Here is a 20,221-nt window from a genome sequence, read left to right on the forward strand (position 1 = left end):
CACTAATCGTAGCAGCACAAGAACAGGCCCTGAGCACAAGATCGGTAGAGGCCAGGGTCTGCCACACCAGGCAGGACCCCAGGTGCAGGCTGTGCAAAGATGCCCCAGAGACAATCCAGCACATAACAGCAGGTTGTAAGATGCTAGCAGGCAGAGCATACATGGAACGCCATAACCAATTGGCCGGCATAGTGTACAGGAACATCTGTGCCGAGTATGGGCTGGAGGTCCCAAGGTCAAAATGGGACACACCTCCAAAGGTGTCGGAGAATGACCGAGCTAAGATCCTGTGGGACTTCCAGATACAGACCGACAAACTGGTGATGGCTAACCAACCAGACATAATAGTGGTGGACAAACAGCAGAAGAAAGCCGTAGTGGTAGATGTAGCGATCCCAAGTGATAGCAACATCAGAAAGAAGGAACATGAGAAGCTAGAGAAATACCAAGGGCTTAAAGAAGAGCTAGAAAAGATGTGGAAAGTGAAGGCAACAGTGGTCCCCATGGTAATCGGCACCCTTGGGGCTCTGACCCCCAAACTGGGAGAGTGGCTCCAACAGATCCCAGGAACAACATCAGAGCTCTCAGTCCAGAAGAGTGCAGTGCTAGGAACAGCTAAGATACTGCGAAGAACCCTCAAACTCCCAGGCCTCTGGTAGAGGACCCGAGATTGAGGAAGACACACACACCACCCATAGGGGGTGAGAAGGGAAATTTTTTTAATATATATATACATATATACAATACATATATACACTATATACATAATGCAAAGAGGGGAGTTATTAAACAGAAGGATGGAGAATTGTATGAATGAACCGTTCAATGTGACAGTGGAGTTGGATGAGTCTGTTGGAGAATGAGCTCCACTGACCCTCTAAAGTCTGGTGGAATGGATGTGAAGAATTGTCCATGATGGAGAGCAGCTTGTCCAGTGTCCTCCTGTCCCTCACTGACTCAAACATCTCCAATAATGTGTCCTGCTTTCTGGATCAGTTTGTTGACCTGACTGATGTCCCTCTTAGTGGTGCTGCTCCCCCAGCTGACCACAGCAAAATAGAGGGCTGTTGCAACTACAGCCTGGTAGAAAAGCTCCCTCATCCTGCTGCATCCATTAAAGGACCTAAGCTTCCTCAGGAAGTCTACTCATGCCCTTCTTGTAAACAGCATCACTGTTGTCCTTCCAGTCCAGCCTGCTGTTCAAGTGTTCAAAGTATTTGTAGTGGTCCAAAACTTCCACCTCCTGGCCCTAGTTGATGATGGGCTCCACTGGTGTCCACTTCCTCCTGAAGTCCACTACCAGCTCTTTGGTCTTGTGCACAGTAAGTAGCAGGTGATTGGCCTGGGACCACTCTACAAAGTCTCCGATCAGCGTTCTGTACTCTGCCTCCTGTCTATCCCGATACTCCCCCAGAGTCATTGGAGAACTTCAGCAGGCGGCAGGACCCAGAGCTGTACTGGAAGTGTATAGGCTGAACAGAAAAGGAAACAGGGCACATTACTGATCACAGTCTCAGACAGAGAGCTCCCTAGCCACACAAACTTGGGCCTGTCAGACAAGTAATCAGCAATCCAGGAGACAGTGGAGGAGCTGACACCCATCCTGAGCAGCATTTTCATCAGGAAGGGCTGAATGGTGTTAAGGGCACTGGAGAAATCAAAGAACATGATCCTCACAGTGACATTCCCAACATCCAGGTCAGAGTGAGTCAGTTTTCTATAAACATTGTACAAATAAAAAAAAAAAAAAACAAAAACATACCTTCGTCATGGGAAAACACTGCTTTTGTCCAGTTGGTTGATTCATGAAGGTCCCCTCAACACACAGGAGGCGGGACTAACTCAGAGCAGGCATCTTTCACACGACTTCCTTTGGAAATACAGTCAAAAATGAGTTTAAAGCTGATTTTAATTTTACTGTTTTTAGTAATGTAGTTGACTGTGCTCACTGTTTATCTGCTGTTTAATTAAAGGTCAGTTGACATTTCTTTTCTCATTACAACTGTCCCTGTTCTTGTCTAAATTGTACCTGAACAGCACAAACATCCACTGAGCTGCACTACAAAACAAAACAATTAACACTTTTTTAAAATACTAAAACAGATTAATATTATGTCATAGTGTAATGTGGTCATTAGACGCGTCTTTAAACACTTTTGCCGTTTGACATGTTCAGACATAAAAAAACTAAATTCTAAAAATAAATTCCTGTGGCGCTCTGTGTTGCATCATGGGGGAATGAGTCTTTGGCTCAATGCACTGACCAGCACGTGATGGAGAGGGTGTGAAGAGTTGTCCAATATTGATGTTATCATGGACAACATTCTCCTCTTTGACACTGCTGTCAGAGAGCCTTGCTCCTCTCCCACAACATGGTTAGGTCACAGGTCACCCTGTGTCTCCTGTTCCAGCTGTTTGTTCTAATTTATAGCAGCCAAAGTTTCATCAGATCCAACTGTGACCAGATCATCAACAACATGCAACATGTCCTAAAGTTGCAGAGACAGAGACAACGAATGAAGAGTCTGGACATAAGCTAAGACATAAACTTGCTCCAGGTTTTTATCCCAGGCTGAATTCAGCATCTGTACAGCAACTTATGTGTGAGATAATGATTCTGTCTATAGACAGCAGAGTTCATTTCTTAGCACAATGCATCCATCAATCTATTGTCTCTACCCACTCATTCACATTTAGGGTCCTGGGAATCTGCTGGAGCCTATCCCAGCTCTCTTTGGGTGAAAAGCAGGGGTACATCCTGGACAGGTCACCAGTCCATCACAGGGGCACATAGAGACAGACACACACACTCACTCCTGTCACCAATCAACCTGACACACGTTTTTGGACTGTGGGAAGAAACCGGAGTACCTGGAGAAAACCCACACAAGCACAGGGAGACTATGCAAACTCTACACAGAAAGGCCCCTGCTGGGTTTCGAACCAGGGACCTTCTTGCTGTGAGGCAAAAGTGCTAATCACCAATATGTAGCCCAGCACAGAGCAGGACTCATTTAATTTCTCTACAGTGGTTAGCACTGTTGCCTCACAGCAAGAAGGTCCTGGGTTCGCAACCCAGCCTTTCTGTGTTGACATGTATGTCAGGTTAATTGGTGACTCTAAATTGCCCGTAGGAGTGTGTGTGAGTGTGTGTGTTTGTCTCTATGTGTCTATATGGACTGATGGACTGGTGACCTGTCCAGGGTGTACCTCTGCCTTCTACCTGAAAGAGAACTGGGATGGGTTCAGCAGATCCCTGTGACCCTAGTTAAGGAATAAGCAGGTATAGATGATGGATGGATGGATCATGTACATTTGAAAAGACATCACAGCTCAGACATGTTAACGAAGAAGACACAGCTTTCTTGTCTGCACCTCTTCACAGGTGGCTGATCCTTCTTTTCTTTTAAGAGGTTTCTTTTTGTGAAATATTGATAAAAATGCGGTGTCATATATTTAAAAAGTGTACAGTGAACAGAAACCAGATTTAGTAAAATCAGTAACAAGAGTACAAAACTTACCTCGGCATGATTCTCTGCATTTCTTGTTCTTTCTGTAATTAAATATGTTCAACAAAAAAGCTTCAATCAACAATGTAATGACAATAAATCTTTGACAATATATTTATCTATTTCAAGCATAATGATTTTGTTGTATGATCTTAAAATATACCTTTCTCCTTGAGATAATATATTAAAAATGCAGATACTCCAATCATTAACATGAACACAATAACACCAATCACAACTCCTGTCATCAGAGTTGAACTGTGTTCTCCACATTCAGCATCAGTAGAAGCTGTTCCTGCTTTAATCAGCTGAACATTCACTGAGTCACATCTGAAAAGTCAGAGGGACATTTGTAACATCAACATGTGGAGGACGTCATGAATTCACTGCTGTTGTAACAACCAGGTGTGTTCATGTCTGATGCTTCACTTACTGTGTGTGTGGTCGACAAGATTCAAATGTCCCATTTGAAAATGTTCCCTCACTGCAGTCAGAGCACACAGTGTCTGTGGAAGCTGTTCCTGAAAACACAGACAAATATGTTTCAACTAGTTCAGTACATATATATTCCAAAGGCTTTAAAATATAAGGCATCATTTTATTTCATTTGAGATTTGAAACAGGCATCTCATCTCATGATGTCTTTAATAGCATCTTGGTCATTCTGCTCTAATACTGGGATAATCTTAGCCAGCACTGAAGCATTAACAGTCAAGTAGTGTGGATAGTGTTTGAATTGCATGAGCCCATGTTCATAGACCACAGATTAACAGTTTCAGTGTTTTTCCATCACCTAGTGATATTATTATATTATTCCCCGTTCTTTATCAATTTAACACTGGACAAATCTTGAAAACAAAATCAATCAAGTTTTCAAACCATTTCTCAGAATTAGTTTATACCAAATAGTTCCCAATATAAACACCAAACTGGAGTACATGCAGCATGCAATATCTTGAATGCCATCTATTAAAAATAACCATCCAAAGCTAATGGCTACAGGTTGGCTGGGAAGTCTCAGTTGAGACTTAATCTAGAATTTTTAGGTACTTTCTTTCTGCTGGACAGAAATCACAAGTTTTTAATCAGCTCAGTTTAGTGAACGTTAGTGATCTCATTTTAAAATTAAACATTACCTCTAATATTAAAGATATTATAGAAAACCCACCTTTCTGGATGATGTATTGTCCTGGTTGACACTGTTTGTGTTTCTGTGCTGCCTCACATCCGTTCCCTGTAGAGTCAATACAGTAGAATCCCTCCAGTGGTTCACAAACTGTATCTGATATAAATGTACACAATCTCTTTCTCTTCAGACCGGAATCTGTCAACACAGATACAGGGTTACATATGAACTGATCACTGAACTTCTTCTGTTACAGAGCAACATTACAAACATCTCTCTATTATGTCCAGTTAAGAGCATATGGTTACAACTATCTCTAAATATATTGTGGGAGGGCTGCTCAGAAGGCTGCATTCTGTAATCTTACCACTAGATGTCAGTAAATCTATTTCATCTTACACACTACACCTTTAGGTTTAGGCAACATAACTTATGTAGCTAAAGTTATTTTTTCATTTTCATACAACAGCAGTTTGCTGCTACATGTGGGTCTGCATTATAAGCACTGGATGCCAACATTCTTTATACAAAATATATAAAAATATTGAGGCAGAAAGACAATGTAAAGGAAAGATATAAACATATAAACAGAGTTAATGTGGACACAGCAAAAAGCAGATGGCTGATGGGAACATAAGAGAGTTGCTGCTGGTTTTTCTGAACAGTCAGTTATAGAAAACATGTCAGTCATGGAATACGTGTTTATGCAGGTAGTTTGGTAGAGAACGTTGATGCTTTGACTCAATCTATTTCAGTCAGTTTTCTAAAAATATTTTACAAATACAAAAAAAAAAATACCTTCATGACAGTTCATGCAGGGAGAACACAGTCTGCGTCCAGTTGGTTGATTCATGAATGTTCCCTCTGTGCAGGGGAGGCAGGACGTATTTCTGAACTTGAAGCAGTGTGTTTTAACTCGACTTCCTTTGAAAATACAATAAAAACTGAGTTTAAAGCTGATTTTAATTTTACTGTTTTTAGTAATGTAGTTGACTGTGCTCACTGTTTATCTGCTGTTAAATTAAAGGTCAGTTGACATTTCTTTTCTCATTACAACTGCCCCTGTTCTTGTCTAAATTGTACTTGAACAGCACAAACATCCACTAGGCTGCACTACAAAACAAAACTAACACTTTTTAAAAATATTAAAAAAGATTATGTAATAGTGTAATTTTGAAACAGAAAACAAATATGGGTCAAAGTGTTGTGGTTTGTTTATTCAGGATACAATTTCCTGCTGACTCTGCCAATACTTTTCATGTCGCTGTAAAACTCTTATTTTCATTTAAACCAAAACCACATTATTTTTTTTTAAAACTGGTGTACTACATGTTTTTTTAAAGGAGAGACTGTCAGAAATACTGCATCGTATTTTCCTAACATCTCTCTGTGGCAAGTGGCTTTTCATTCTAGGTTTAACTGTGGTCATTAGAAACAGCCCTGTATCTGTGCTTTTGTGACTTTTGTGTGTATGTGTGCTTTTTTTGTGTTATGGATATTTTTCCCTCTTTTCTGAAGTACTGTTGAAGTACACTGTTATGGAATCGAGCTCCTTAAGCTTCAGGTTCAAAGCTGCATGATCTCAGAGCTGAGCCATAAATATATATTTAACATTCAGTTGGCTCATACCAGGGGGACACATAGGACAGCATTCATTATCTATCTGATACTCTGCTCGTTGACACGTCAGGGTGTGTCCACTGAAGACTTTCATCAGCAGTATCTGTGAAGAATAAGGTTTTGTCTCAGTCAAGGTGGTGGAAACTGTAACAGTGTGAAGAATTTGTCAAACATAAAATATCAACATTAAAAACATGACAGAGACTGGATGAGGTTCAACAACAAAGGAGGTGAGGAATAAAGGAGGAGAAAGATTTAATGCAGATTTAAAAGGTTCATTCTTAGATATATTTGATTTCTGCTAATAGATCACTCTTAAAATTACCTTATATTAAAATGTTTGACAATTAATTTAACTGTTTATTCATATGCACAAACTTAGAAATCTCAGAGAGAAGGAGAAACATGTTTACATTATTAATATAAGCTTAATCTAATATTCTCCATTAATCAATTTACCAAAACAGATGCAGCTGCCACAGGGTTTCTTCTCAAAGACATATTGAACAACATGTCGACAGGTTACATGTGAGGAGGATACCATGTCTCTAACATCTGAGGTGACATTAGTAGGAAGAAAACATCTGGAAACTGGAAGATACTATCTACAAACAGGAGGGCAGCACCTGTAAAAAGAAGAAACAAAATCATATTAAAACTGTAAGGTCCCATAGGTCACATGATCACCGGAGAAAGAGGAACCTTTAACACCTGATTTCTGCTGGTGGACTCTGATATTTAGATTCTGACTCTTTGAATCGTCAACAAATGACCAGCAGCAGCAGAACTAGCTGAGCTTTGGTTTCACTTCCTTTGTCTCCTGTTCATTAAACTTGGAGCTGGGCCCAGATTTTCCTGCTCACTGCTTGTTACTGGAAGATCAGGGGGAGCAGCTTCAATACTTCAGTATATAAAAAAGTGGAGGAAGACAAAATATATTAGTACTTTCCAGCTTTTGATTGGCAGAACACTCCTGACCCAGGTAATCAGTATTGGTAAGGCAGGGCTAGTTGGAAAACATGCAGGGCTGTGGCCCTCAGTGCCCACCTCTGCATTAGAGCCAAATAAATTAGCACTGACAGGTCTCTAGTTTCTCTTCTCTTTGTTTTCATTTTTGGTTTTTACAATAAAATAGGGATTATGAAGAAATGGCTTGTGTCTTCTCTTTGCTTTCACTTTGAATTTCTCCTTTATTAATAATTATGGTAATTTTTGTACATTCGTCTCGAATGCTGTCAGGTATCGGGAAATTATTATTAATTTTTAAGACCAGTAATTGCCCACTCCGCTACTCAGGGTTCAAATCAATGACTTTATTTAACTGAACAAGACAAAAAGCAAGACTAGACAGATACCGATGGAAACTCATGGGCATAAAACAAGAACATGGAACAAAGACATGGACACAAGGGAACAAGGCATGAGGGTCTGGGTCACACACATTTGGGGAGACGCACCAGACCACACAAACACATGAACGTGAGATACAGTGACAACAGGGCATGAGGTAGTTTGGGTCACACACACATCACAGGAGACGCACCAAACCACACAGACACACGAACACAGGAAGGGAACAAGGTTTGAACAAAAGGGAGCTAGACAAGAACACTTCGGAAAAAATGAACGTGAACACAGAGGAGAAAACACAGTGACACAAGACAAGGCATGAGGAAAAAGACCAGAAAGCAAATACAAAAGGTGGCAGACACTTAACTCAAACCTGGGAGAACAAAAGGTAGTCCATGATCAAAACTCCAAACAAGAACACAAGGGTATCAACAGGGCTCAAAACAAAGTCTTACCAGGACTCAGTACAATATCTTAACAGATAACCTGGCAACTAAAACATGGATGGACAAAGGTATATAAAGGCAAGGAACAAAACAAGACACAGGTGAAAAGAATAACTAATTAGGTCAACGTAAAGTGAACAAAATAAAACAAACACCAGTTCCTGTCAGGATCCTTCAAAATAAAAGAAACAGGAAGACACAAAAATGCGGATCCTGACAAATGCAACCACAGGGGAGCACAATCCAGCGTCTTCATGTGCCGGTCCCAAGTTCGGGTAAATGTTTTTCCTGTGAGGGTTGTGTCAGGAAGGGCGTCCGACATAAAATTTAAGCCAAATCAAACATGAATATGGTTTAGAGACAGTGGCACTGAGAAAAAGACAGGAGGCAGAGCTGGAGGTAGCAGAGCTGAAGATGTTGAGATTCTCTCTGGAAGTGACGAGGATGGATAGGATCAGGAATGAGGACATCAGAGGGACAGCTCATGTTAGATGTTTTGGCGAAAATGCCAGGGAAGCCAGATTGAGATGGTTTGGACATGTTCAGAGGAGGGACAGTGAATACATTGGTAAAAGGATGCTGAGGTTAGAGCTGCCAGGAAGGAGGCCTAGAGGAAGACCAAAGAGGAGGTTCTTGGATGTAGTGAAGGAGGACATGAGGATGGTTGGTGTGGGTGAGGAGGACACAGAGGATAGGGTTAAATGGAGGCAGAGGATTCGCTGTGGTGACCCCTGAAGGGAGCAGCTGAAAGGAGAAGACTGTGACTTCAGTCCAAGTCCCCTCTATGATATGTGTTTAGAAGCACTTCATTAAAGTAGATGTTACTGTGCAATAGGAAAAAACTCCAATTTTTGCTGACCCTGAATATCACTGGTCACTGTGGATCCATGTTTAGTGGTTGATATGTGTGATTTAATTTGATTCACAATGTGATAGGATTGAACAATATAAGTTATATTGATTAAACCATCCTGTTACTTTTAGAACATTATTCAGGGTGACCTCTGAATGGAGCAGCCAAAAGGAAAAGAAGAAAGAAGGAATTGTACAGTCGTCTCTGCTGCTGCAGAGTCTTTTACATTAACATTTACATTTACATTAACATTGGTGTTTAACAGTTTTCTAATATATTTACGAAGAGAAACAAGGAGCTGCAGCGTTTGTGGAAATAACGCTCCGTATTTCAGCCTGAAATAAGAGATAAAGGCGCAGTCTGCTGAGACCTTTGGAAAACGGGGACATTCAGGACCAACGAGGGACCACAACGATACACTGGTCCGACCTGTGCTAAAGGTTCAGCTGTGATGTAACAAACACATACACGGATGGAAAATGTCTTCAAACAAACATATACACTGTCTTACCGTTACTTCTCTCCTACATGGTCCAAACTGAACAGGTCTTTTACAGAAGGAAAAGAAGGAAGTAATTCCTGTCTTCAGGAGGATGGTTGTTTTCCCTGAGATTCAACAGAAAGAACATGGTTAAATGTTTGGCTTGTGAAACTGGCTGAGACTGAGTAAAACAATAGCTACAGCAGAAAGAAATCCACATATGTCACAGATAACTATTGCAGATAATCACAGACTGTTTGTGACCTCCATCCAGGAGCTGTGACTGAAGAATGCACACTTAAACACTGCTTCCTTTAGCCACTATATTCTTACTGGATTCTAGATCACATTTACTCTGCAGTGAACAAAGCCTGTATCTATGTATATGTGTGTGTAGTCTCATTCTAAAGCCATTCTAAGACGTTAGCTAGTGTAGCTCAGACAGATAATCTTTTGTCAAAATACACTTTAATGAAAATTACAAAGCTTCTTTTACCTGCTGCTGTCCAGTTATAATGTTTATGTTAATTCTCCTCCATTTGTGGGATCCATTGTGGCAAAATATACTATTTATTAATATTTCAATTATTTAGATAAACCAATTATGTTCTACAGTGCACATTACAATTTCAAAAAGAGAGTAACAAACATACGTCTCTGGGAACAGCTGCCCCTCCTGCTCAGAATAACCCTGTTATAAGCAAATCCAATGAAAAACATCTTGATCATCAACTTGGCTGAATGTATCATCATTCATCAAAACCATAATAATATTTTCAAATCTTACCTGTTAGACATTTCTTTGTTTTGACTGAGTAAACCACAAACCCAACTATAAATAGGCAAATTAATAAAAAAGACACTAAAACCCAGATTAGAATCATGTGAGTTGAACTGTGTTCTCCACATTCAGCATCAGTTGAAGCTGTTCCTGCTTTAACCAGCTGAAGATTCACTGAGTCACATCTGAAAAGTCAGAGGGACATTTGTAACATCAACATGTGGAGGACGTCATGAATTCACTGCTGTTGTAAGAACCAGGTGTGTTCATGTCTGATGCTTCACTTACTGTGTGTGTGGTCGACAAGATTCAAATGTCCCATTCGAAAATGTTCCCTCACTGCAGTCAGAGCACACAGTGTCTGTGGAAGCTGTTCCTGAAAACACATACAAATTAAAAACAGTTCAGAAAACATATCAACGGGTTGTTGTTATAGCTCGTGTGAACATGAAATATTTAATTGTTATGAGCACTAATGTTTTATGCAAATATTTAAAGAAGATGTTGATATGTCATTCATAATAGACTTCAATTTGTGTTGGAAGACACAAACCTATTGCTTCAGCATTTATGTCAATATAATTGTCAGATCACATCAGTTAGAGCTGGTATGAAATGTTCACAACAGAGACAAAAACTTCTTGCTTTTCAGGGCTAAGAAGAACATATGGGCAGATGTTTCCACACCTACAGCCCTTGTTATTTTCTATGAAAACCCACCAACCACAGTCTCTGTGAGGAAAACAATCAGGTACAGCATGGGGTGACCCTGAAATGACCCACAGAGTAGACAGGTGGACAGTTTCAGTGTTTTCATGTCACTTAAAAGGTCCAGTGATAAAGATAATTTACTTTTTTTTACTTAGTCATTTTAGACATTTTAAGTGTTTAAATCTTGAAAACACAAACCCATCCAACTTTCACAGCATTTCTCAGACTCAATTTATACTGAATAGTGGCAACTTCAAACCCCAAACTCGAGCAGATCATTCTGTTTAAATATCACATCTTTGATGAGCTAATCATCAGTCAGGTCAGTTTAATGAACTCTGGTATTCTCATTTCAAACTCAAACCTTTCTGGCTGATGTATTGTCCTGGTTGACACTGTTTGTGTTTCTGTGCTGCCTCACATCCGTCCCCTGTAGAGTCAATACAGTAGAATCCCTCCAGTGGTTCACAAACTGTATCTGATATAAATGTACACGATCTCTTTATCTTCAGACCAGAATCTGTCAACACAGATACAGGGTTAATTATGACTGATCACTGTTGAATGTACCAGAGAGCAACAAGCTATTACATTACTACAGATGTCCTTTAATTTTATGGTATTTTAAAGAACTGTAATACTACAATTAAAAATGAACTGAAATACACTACAGAAATAGCTTGTCTGCCGTGTACAGCCCAGTGGAATTGATTTCGCTGTTGCAGAGGAAAGGAGACAGAGGAGCAGTGACTTCTGTCAGCTCTCTCGTTCCTGAATCTCCCACTGATAAACACAGGGTCATTGTTGTTTAGATCTGATCTGGCAGTATTACATATGTCTTTGTGTCTGCATTTTTGTCACAACAAAGACAAATCAGCCTTTAACATGTTAAACAACATTTTTACCTTTACCACAGTGTGCACAGGAAAAACACAGTTTGAGTCCAGTGGGCTCATTCATAAAGGTTCCCTCAGTGCAGGGGAGGCAGGACGTACTTCTGAACTCTGTACAATCTGTTTTAACTCGATTTCCTGTGGACAAAAAAAAACAAACAAAACATTTAACTTCATGCAATATCATGTTTCTGTTGGTTGAAGACGTATAATCCTGAGTGTAATGTGCATGTTACGAGCTAGGCACTCATTACTACAACCTGACAGAGATGGGAAGTAATGAATTACAAATACTTCATTACTGTACTGAAGTAGATTTTTCAGGTATCTGTACTTTACTTGAGTAATTATTTTTCTGATGACGTTTTACTTTTACTCCCTACATTTAAACGGAAATATCTGTACTTTCTACTTCTTACATTATCAAAACAGGCTTGTTACTTTTTCAACCTCCACAGATGACGACATGACGTAACAGATGTAACTAACTAGAGAGGGAAATTGACTGAGTGTACAGTTATGATAGAGAGAAAACCTGTAGTGTGACATGGAGGAAGAAAGGAATCCAGGGTGTACTGCAGAATCCAATGATGATGCAGCTGATACGGCAAAGCAAGACTTTGTCCATCCTTGGCCATATTTAAAAGAACTGTTTGATGTTGACGGCTCCAAGAATGATTCATGGTGAATGTGTTGTGTTTTGTTCCCTGTACCAGTGCTGTGCAGGTTGTGTCAAACTTTTTTAGTTTTGTGGAGTTATCAAAACATGCACTGTGTATCACTGATGGCAAAAAAAACCCTTTTACTTTTTTTACAATGTTACGCCACCCCTCTTCTGTGGAAGCCAGATGCACTTAATCTCAGGGGATCCATGCAATCTGTCCTTGCAAACCTGAGGAGTACTGAAAGGAGGCTTCAGAAAGACCCTGAGAAGGCCTCAGTTTACTCAGGAGAGATTTGCCAAACTCATTGAAGCAGGTTATGTAGCCAAACACAACCAAAGGGAAGCAGCCCAGACAGCAGGATCATGGTGCCTGCCCCACCATCTGGTGAGCCACGACTGGTTTTCAACTGTTCGTTCAAACACCAGGGTCTATCTCTTAACTCTACCCAAGGACAGACCCTTTCTCCGTTTCATTTAAAGAGACCTACAGAGTGAGAACCCCCCAGATGTGTATGAATGGCAAGTTCTGCCATCTTCAGTCTGCAACATCATGCTCGTACTTCGAAAGCCAAATCTCCAGGGTTACAACAAATAGTATACCAGAGTTTCTATGTGGACGATTGCCTCGCAAGCTTTCCTACTGTTGCTGCAGCCAAACAAACAGTAGATCAATTATGCAGCATGTTAGTCAAAGGAGGACTTGACCTCAGACAGTGGGCTAGTGGGCTTTGACCCACACCTTGTCAAAATAGGGAGGCAAAATGAAAAACGCTGGGGGCTAATCTTCAAATGTCTCACAACTAAGGCAGTACACGATGAGATCCTCAATTCAATGGATGTTGATGCCTTCCTTCTTGCACTCCGCCGGTTCATGGCAAAAAGAGTTAAACCATATTTGTTTCGAAGGTTATGAGAGGAGCAAGATAGGTGGACTGTATGGGTGCAGGCCGTATGAAGGTAGTGTCACCGTGGAGTGTCGATAAGAACACTGCTGAAGTGATACTTCTCCAAAATCTTTACTGAGCTCCAAATAGTACACAGATGTGGGTATGTAGGTGGGTGTGGTCTACAAAACAAATAAACAATACACATTTGTATACAATATTGCCACCCACACTGTTTATTACAGATGTAATCATACCAATAAACTTAACATCAGGACTAAACATGGAGGGTGTAACAACACCGCCATCTACAGGCGAACAACATCCTTACAGTTAAGGAACTGCACTAAGGGACATAAGATGCATCGTCACTTCTCAGCTAACAATACTATAATGTCACAAACATCTGTAGGATACATCCAACCATTCACACGAGTGGCATTAATATTAACGACGTAACAACGTCAACACACAGGCTGCATGTAAATCTCTCGTATTAGTTCCCCAACACAAGTTACGTAGAAGCGTAATGTAACCCCGAGCCACACGGTCGCGCTGTTAATCGTTCATAACACAATATGAACTTCAGAACTTACTGTTCGGTAATGACGCACACCACACTCAAGGTTCCCGCCAAACAGACAGGATACAGCGAGCCAAAAGGGAATCAACTGAACAGTACAAATTGACCACTACCAATTTAAGATTAGATTCATTCAGGGTAACTGCGCTCCTAGGCTCAGTATGGGCCGACTGCAGCGCGGTGCGCATGCGCGGAGCTCCCTCCTACGTCTGTTGACTTTCTAACAATATAAGATCCGTTCTGATTGTGGCACCAACTTCCGGGGAACTAACAAAGAATAACGAGAAGATTAGAATTTAAAGCCCAGTTTTCAAACTATCAGATTAGCTTCAAATTTAATCCCCTCACTGCTCCACACTTTGGAGGGATATGGGAGCGTGATGTCTGTTCCTTAAAGAATGCCCTCCAGATGGCTGTCAAAACCCAAGCTGTCACCAAAAATGTTCTGTCCACAATGCTAGCAGAAGTGGAAGGGATCCTCAATTTGAAACCACTAGAATATGCCCCAACAGATGTTGCTGACATAGATCTGATTATTCCTAATATTCTCCTTATGGGGCGGCAGGATGCATCACTGCCTCAGGTGGCATACGCTCCAGGAGACATGGGGCGGTGGAGATGGCGTCACTGTCAGAACATGGTGGACCAGTTCTGGATACACTTCACTAGAAACTACTTGCCTACGCTCCAGACTCGGTAGAAGTGGCATAAAGCTTCAAAGAACCTGGAAGTTGACTCTGTCATAATGACTGTGGATCCGCAACTCCCAAGAGCTCAGTGGCCCATAGGCCGAGTTCAAAAGACATTTCCTAGTAGTGATGGATGTGTGTGGTCTGCTGAAGTTGTCACTGGTGGTAAGGCTTACATCAGACCAGTTGCCCGTCTGATAGAGTTGCCTGCTTTAGAAGGTAATACCAAAGACATTTAGAGAAGTCCCTTGATTACCCATTTGCTGCTCAAATGTGGGGGCAGCTGTTGTGAATTCTTCCCCTTTAAGTTTAACACTTGTGATCTGCGTGATGTTTCAGTAATGATTTGCGTAAATAACGTAGTGCTCACAGCAAGTACCTTCTTAGTGTAACTGCCTGTTCACTAAGTTACTTCAGTGAGGCAGTCACATCGCATGTTCACACTCAGGTGCAGCGTTTATGTGCAAGACAAAGTGTGTGACAAAGTAAGTTACTTCGATGTATGTTGTTAATTACCTAGATTACAGTGTACCACTGTTGTGTTAACTTGACAGTATTTATATCATTGATGTTAGGAATCTTTATGTGTAATACGATCCTGTTTAACAAACAGCTTAGCACATTAGCTTTGTCATGTGCACTGTTCATGTTTACAATTGATCTTCTCAAACCATCAACAACCTGTGCATTAATGATACAGTCTCATTTCTATATATAACTCATATTTGTGTTTGTAATCTTCATTGCACTATGCAGATTGTTATTCACACTGAGATATTGCTGATATATTTCTGTTTATATTCCATATATCAGTGCACCTTATGAAGTTGTTTATTATCAAGTTTGTGATATGTTGAGTCCTTGGTTATATTTGCACAATGACTATTCATATCTGTTGTTTATTTATTTCAAAAACTACCTCAAAGACACCAACGTGTATGGTCAAATCTTGTGCAATAAACGGTCAAACTCAATATGATGAGTCTGACTCCCTGACAAAAGCTCTGCAGCAGTCATTAAATATAAACCAGCATTCAGTGGGGCAATCCCCAACACTAACAACATAACAAAAACTTTCCTATTCAGTTGGCTCATACCTGGGGGGCACATAGGACAGCATTCATTATCTATCTGATACTCTGCTCGATGACATGTGAGGGTGTGTCCACTGAAGACTTTCATCAGCAGTATCTGTGAAGAATAAGGTTTTGTCTCAGTCAAGGTGGTGGAAACTGTAACAGTGTGAAGAATTTGACCTGTTTGTGAGGTTAAACAATAAAGGAGGTGAGGAATAAAACCGGAAGAGGAGGAAGATTTAAACGGCTCATTCTTAGATATATTTGATTTCTGCTAATAGATCGTTCTTAATATTACATTATACAGTGGGTATGGAAAGTATTCAGACCCCTTTAAATTTTTCACTCTTTGTGTCATTGCAGCCATTTGCCAAAATCAAAAAAGTTCATTTTATTTCTCATTAATGTTCACTCAGCACCCCATCTTGACAGAAAAAAACAGAAATGTAGAAATTTTTGCAAATTTATTAAAAAAGAAAAACTGAAATATCACATGGTCATAAGTATTCAGACCCTGTGCTCAGTATTGAGTAGAAGCACCCTTTTGAGCTAGTACAGCCATGAGTCTTCTTGGGAATGATGCAACAAGTTTTTCACACCTGGATTTGGGGATCCTCCGCCATTCTTTCTTGCAGATCCTCTCCAGTTCTGTCAGGTTGGATGGTGAACGTTGGTGGACAGCCATTTTCAGGTCTCTCCAGAGATGCTCAATTGGGTTTAGGTCAGGGCTCTGGCTGGGCCAGTCAAGAACGGTCAGAGTTGTTCCGAAGCCACTCCTTTGTTATTTTATCTGTGTGCTTAGGGTCATTGTCCTGTTGAAAGGTGAACCTTCGGCCCAGTCTGAGGTCCTGAGCACTCTGGAAGAGGTTTTCTTCCAGGATATCTCTGTACTTGGCCACATTCACATTTCCTTCAATTGCAACCAGTCGTCCTGCCCCTGCAGCTGAAAAACACCCCCACAACATGATGCTCCCACCACCATGTTTCACTGTAGGGATTGTATTGGGCAGGTGATGAGCAGTGCCTGGTTTTCTCCACACATACCGCTTAGAATTAATGCCAAAAAGTTCAATCTTGGTCTCATCAGACCAGAGAATCTTATTTCTCATAGTCTGGGAGTCCTTCATGTGTTTTTTGGCAAACTCTATGCAGGCTTTCATGTGTCTTGCACTGAGGAGAGGCTTCCGTCGGGCCACTCTGCCATAAAGCCCCGACTGGTGGAGGGCTGCAGTGATAGTTGACTTTGTGGAACTTTCTCCCATCTCCCTACTGCATCTCTGGAGCTCAGCCACAGTGATCTTTGGGTTCTTCTTTACCTCTCTCACCAAGGCTCTTCTCCCACGATTGCTCAGTTTGGCTGGAAGGCCAGGTCTAGGAAGAGTTCTGGTCGTCCCAAACTTTTTCCATTTGAGGATTATGGAGGCCACTGTGCTCTTAGGGACCTTGAGTGCTGCAGAAATTCTTTTGTAACCTTGGCCAGATCTGTGCCTTGCCACAATTCTGTCTCTGAGCTCCTTGGGCAGTTCCTTCGACCTCATGATTCTCATTTGCTCTGACATGCACTGTGAGCTGTAAGGTCTTATATAGACAGGTGTGTGCCTTTCCTAATCAAGTCCAATCAGTTTAATTAAACACAGCTGGACTCCAATGAAGGAGCAGAACCATCTCAAGGAGGATCAGAAGAAATGGACAGCATGTGAGTTAAAAATGTCACTACAAAGGGTCTGAATACTTATGTCCATTTGATATTTCAGTTTTTCTTTTTTAATAAATTTGCAAAAATTTCTACATTTCTGTTTTTTTCTGTCAAGATGGGGTGCTGAGTGTACATTAATGAGAAATAAAATGAACTTTTTTGATTTTGGCAAATGGCTGCAATGACACAAAGAGTGAAAAATTGAAAGGGGTCTGAATACTTTCCGTACCCACTGTATTACAATGTTTTACAATTAATTTAACTGTTTATTTATATGCACAAACTCAGTCAGAAATCTCAGAGAGAAGAAGAAACATGATGTTTACATTATTAATATAAGCTTAATCTAATATTCTCCATTAAACAATTTACCAAAACAGATGCAGCTGCCACATGATTTCTTCTCAAAGACGTATTGAACAACATGTCAACAGGTTACATGTGAGGAGGATACCATGTCTCTAACATCTGAGGTGACATTAGTAGGAAGAAAACATCTGGAAACTGGAGATGTCCTCCTATCTGCAAACAGGAGAACAAAACAAAAACAACAAAATCATGTTAAACTGTAAGGCCCCATTGGTCACATGATCACTGGAGAAAGAGGAACCTTTAACACCTGATTTCTGCTGGTGGACTCTGATATTTAGATTCTGACTCTTTGAATCGTCAACAAATGACCAGCAGCAGCAGAACTAGCTGAGCTTTGGTTTCACTTCCTTTGTTTCCTGTTCATTAAACTTGGAACTAGGCCAAGATTTTCCTGCTCACTGCTTGTTACTGGAAGATCAGGGGGAGCAGCTTCAATACTTCAGTATATAAAAAAGTGGGGGAAGACAAAATGAATTAGTACTTTCCAGCTTTGATTGGCAGAACACTCCTGACCCAGGTAATCAGTATTGGTAAGGCAGGGACAGTTGGAAAACATGCAGAGCTGTGGCTCTCAGTGCCCACCTCTGCATTAGAGCCAAATAAATTAGCGCTGACAGGTCTCTAGTTTCTCTTCTCTTTGTTTTCATTTTTGGTTTTTAAAATAAAATAGGGATTATGAAGAAATGGCCTGTGTCTTCTCTTTGCTTTCACTTTGAATTTCCCCTTTATTAATAATTATGGTAATTATTGTACATTCCTCTCTAATGCAACCACAGGGGGGCACAATACAGCGTCTTCATGTGCCGGTCCCAAGTCCTGGTAAATGTTTTTCCTGTGAGGGTTGTGTCAGGAAGGGCATCCGACGTAAAGTTTAAGCCAAATCAAACATATGAATATGGTTTAGAGACAGTGGCACTGAGAAAAAGACAGGAGGCAGAGCTGGAGGTAGCAGAGCTGAAGATGTTGAGGTTCTCTCTGGGAGTGACGAGGATGGATAGGATCAGGAATGAGGACATCAGAGGGACAGCTCATGTTAGATGGTTTGGAGCAAAAGCCAGGGAAGCCAGATTGAGATGGTTTGGACATGTTCAGAGGAGGGACAGTGAATACATTGGTAAAAGGATGCTGAGGTTAGAGCTGCCAGGAAGGAGGCCTAGAGGAAGACCAAAGAGGAGGTTCTTGGATGTAGTGAAGGAGGACACAGAGGATAGGGTTAAATGGAGGCAGATGATTTTCTGTGGCGACCCCTGAAGGGAGCAGCCGAAAAGAAAAGAAGAAAGAAAGAATTGTACAGTCGTCTCTGCTGCTGCTGAGTCTTTACATTAACATTTACATTTACATTGGTGTTTAACAGTTTTCTAATATATTTACGAAGAGAAACAAGGAGCTGCAGCGTTTGCGGAAATAACGCTCCGTATTTCAGCCTGAAATAAGAGATAAAGGCGCAGTCTGCTGAGACCTTTGGAAAACGGGGACATTCGGGACCAACGAGGAACCACAACGATACACTGGTCCGACCTGTGCTAAAGGTTCAGCTGTGATGTAACAAACACATACACGGATGGAAAATGTCTTTATACAAACATATACACTGTCTTACCGTTACTTCTCTCCTACATCGCCCAAACTGAACACGTCTTTCACAAAAGGAAAAGATGGAATTGGTGCAGTTGGTGCAATACTGCCACCAACTGGTAAGGAGTGGAACTAACCATCAAAACAAATGAAAAATATACAAAATATGTTTTAAGGTGCAGAAATTAAACGGATAACAGAGTTGAGTTTCTTATTAAAATATATCTTTACTGCTACTAATGATTCTTCATGTACTTCTCATCTCAGCTTAAGCTAACTATCATATTAATTTAATTAGTTTTGTTGCCTCTATTGCAATCTCACCTGCTGTTTCATTTAGCTTTAAGCCAATTTGTGCTGCAATCCAAAAGAATGTAACAGTTAATCTCATATTGTCTGTAATATTTCCATTACGATGTCTGGTCTGCTGTCTGAATGACTATAATGTAAACTGGCAGTGACAAACTTGATTCTGACGAAACAATGTCCTCAGGTCTTGTATCATTTATCTGTTGTAGTGCTAAAGATTGCACACTTCTCCCTACTTTGAGATTAAATGAACAAAATGCTGTTCCTACTTTGTCCTGAGTTTGTTGATATATCTATACAAATCTGAATATAACTGCTATAACTATAAATATATGCTTGTAGTTATTGGCAGCAATACAGTTTTGTTATTACAGGATCCCTTCATTTACTGATGATGTTAGCACTGTCACAGTTCACTGTTCATTCCAATGTAGATGTGCGTATGGGTGCGTGTCTCTGTGTGTCAGCCCTGTGATAGACTGCTGATATTTACAGGGTGGACCCCACCTCCAACTCACTGCATGCTGGGATTGGCCCGTGACCCCCATGACCCTGGATAGCAGGGATAAGTTGTAGATGAAGAATGGATGGAGGGCACTTTAC

At 40.7% G+C, this 20,221-nt stretch overlaps 1 protein-coding gene across 9 annotated transcripts; it reads right to left on the reverse strand.

Moving 5' to 3' along the window:
* Positions 1-755: 755 nt before the first annotated feature.
* On the reverse strand, positions 756-19,428 carry LOC113145333 (tumor necrosis factor receptor superfamily member 14-like). 9 transcript variants are annotated; one of them, XM_026331928.1, is made up of 11 exons: positions 19,335-19,427; positions 17,735-17,884; positions 15,688-15,781; positions 11,783-11,908; positions 11,242-11,397; positions 3,943-4,030; positions 3,673-3,839; positions 3,522-3,553; positions 2,265-2,489; positions 1,763-1,866; positions 756-1,472 (listed from the first exon to the last, which is right to left on the reverse strand). In XM_026331928.1, the coding sequence occupies exons 2-9, from the start codon at positions 17,786-17,788 to the stop codon at positions 2,421-2,423; spliced, it is 786 nt and encodes a 261-aa protein (XP_026187713.1). In that variant the 5' UTR covers positions 17,789-17,884; positions 19,335-19,427; the 3' UTR covers positions 756-1,472; positions 1,763-1,866; positions 2,265-2,420. The 9 variants fall into 9 exon arrangements, with proteins under 9 accessions (XP_026187713.1, XP_026187712.1, XP_026187714.1 ...); XM_026331927.1 differs by having other exon boundaries at positions 1,763-1,870; XM_026331929.1 differs by lacking the exon at positions 2,265-2,489 and having other exon boundaries at positions 1,763-1,870.
* Between the last annotated feature and the right edge of the window lie 793 nt (positions 19,429-20,221).

The sequence above is a fragment of the Mastacembelus armatus genome, chromosome 7 (genome assembly GCF_900324485.2).
Source record: "Mastacembelus armatus chromosome 7, fMasArm1.2, whole genome shotgun sequence".
Taxonomy (NCBI): Eukaryota; Metazoa; Chordata; class Actinopteri; order Synbranchiformes; family Mastacembelidae; genus Mastacembelus; species Mastacembelus armatus.

Bases quoted from the DNA above. Each gene is read 5' to 3' on its own strand.
- LOC113145333 (XM_026331926.1), bottom strand. From the start codon at position 17,788: ATGTTGTTCAATACGTCTTTGAGAAGAAATCATGTGGCAGCTGCATCT. The intron at 4,031-4,677 runs GTGGGTTTTCTA...CTGTGTTTTCAG, and splicing joins ACAATACATCATCCAGAAAG to GAACAGCTTCCACAGACACT. The intron at 3,840-3,942 runs GTAAGTGAAGCA...CTGACTTTTCAG, and splicing joins TCTTGTCGACCACACACACA to ATGTGACTCAGTGAATGTTC.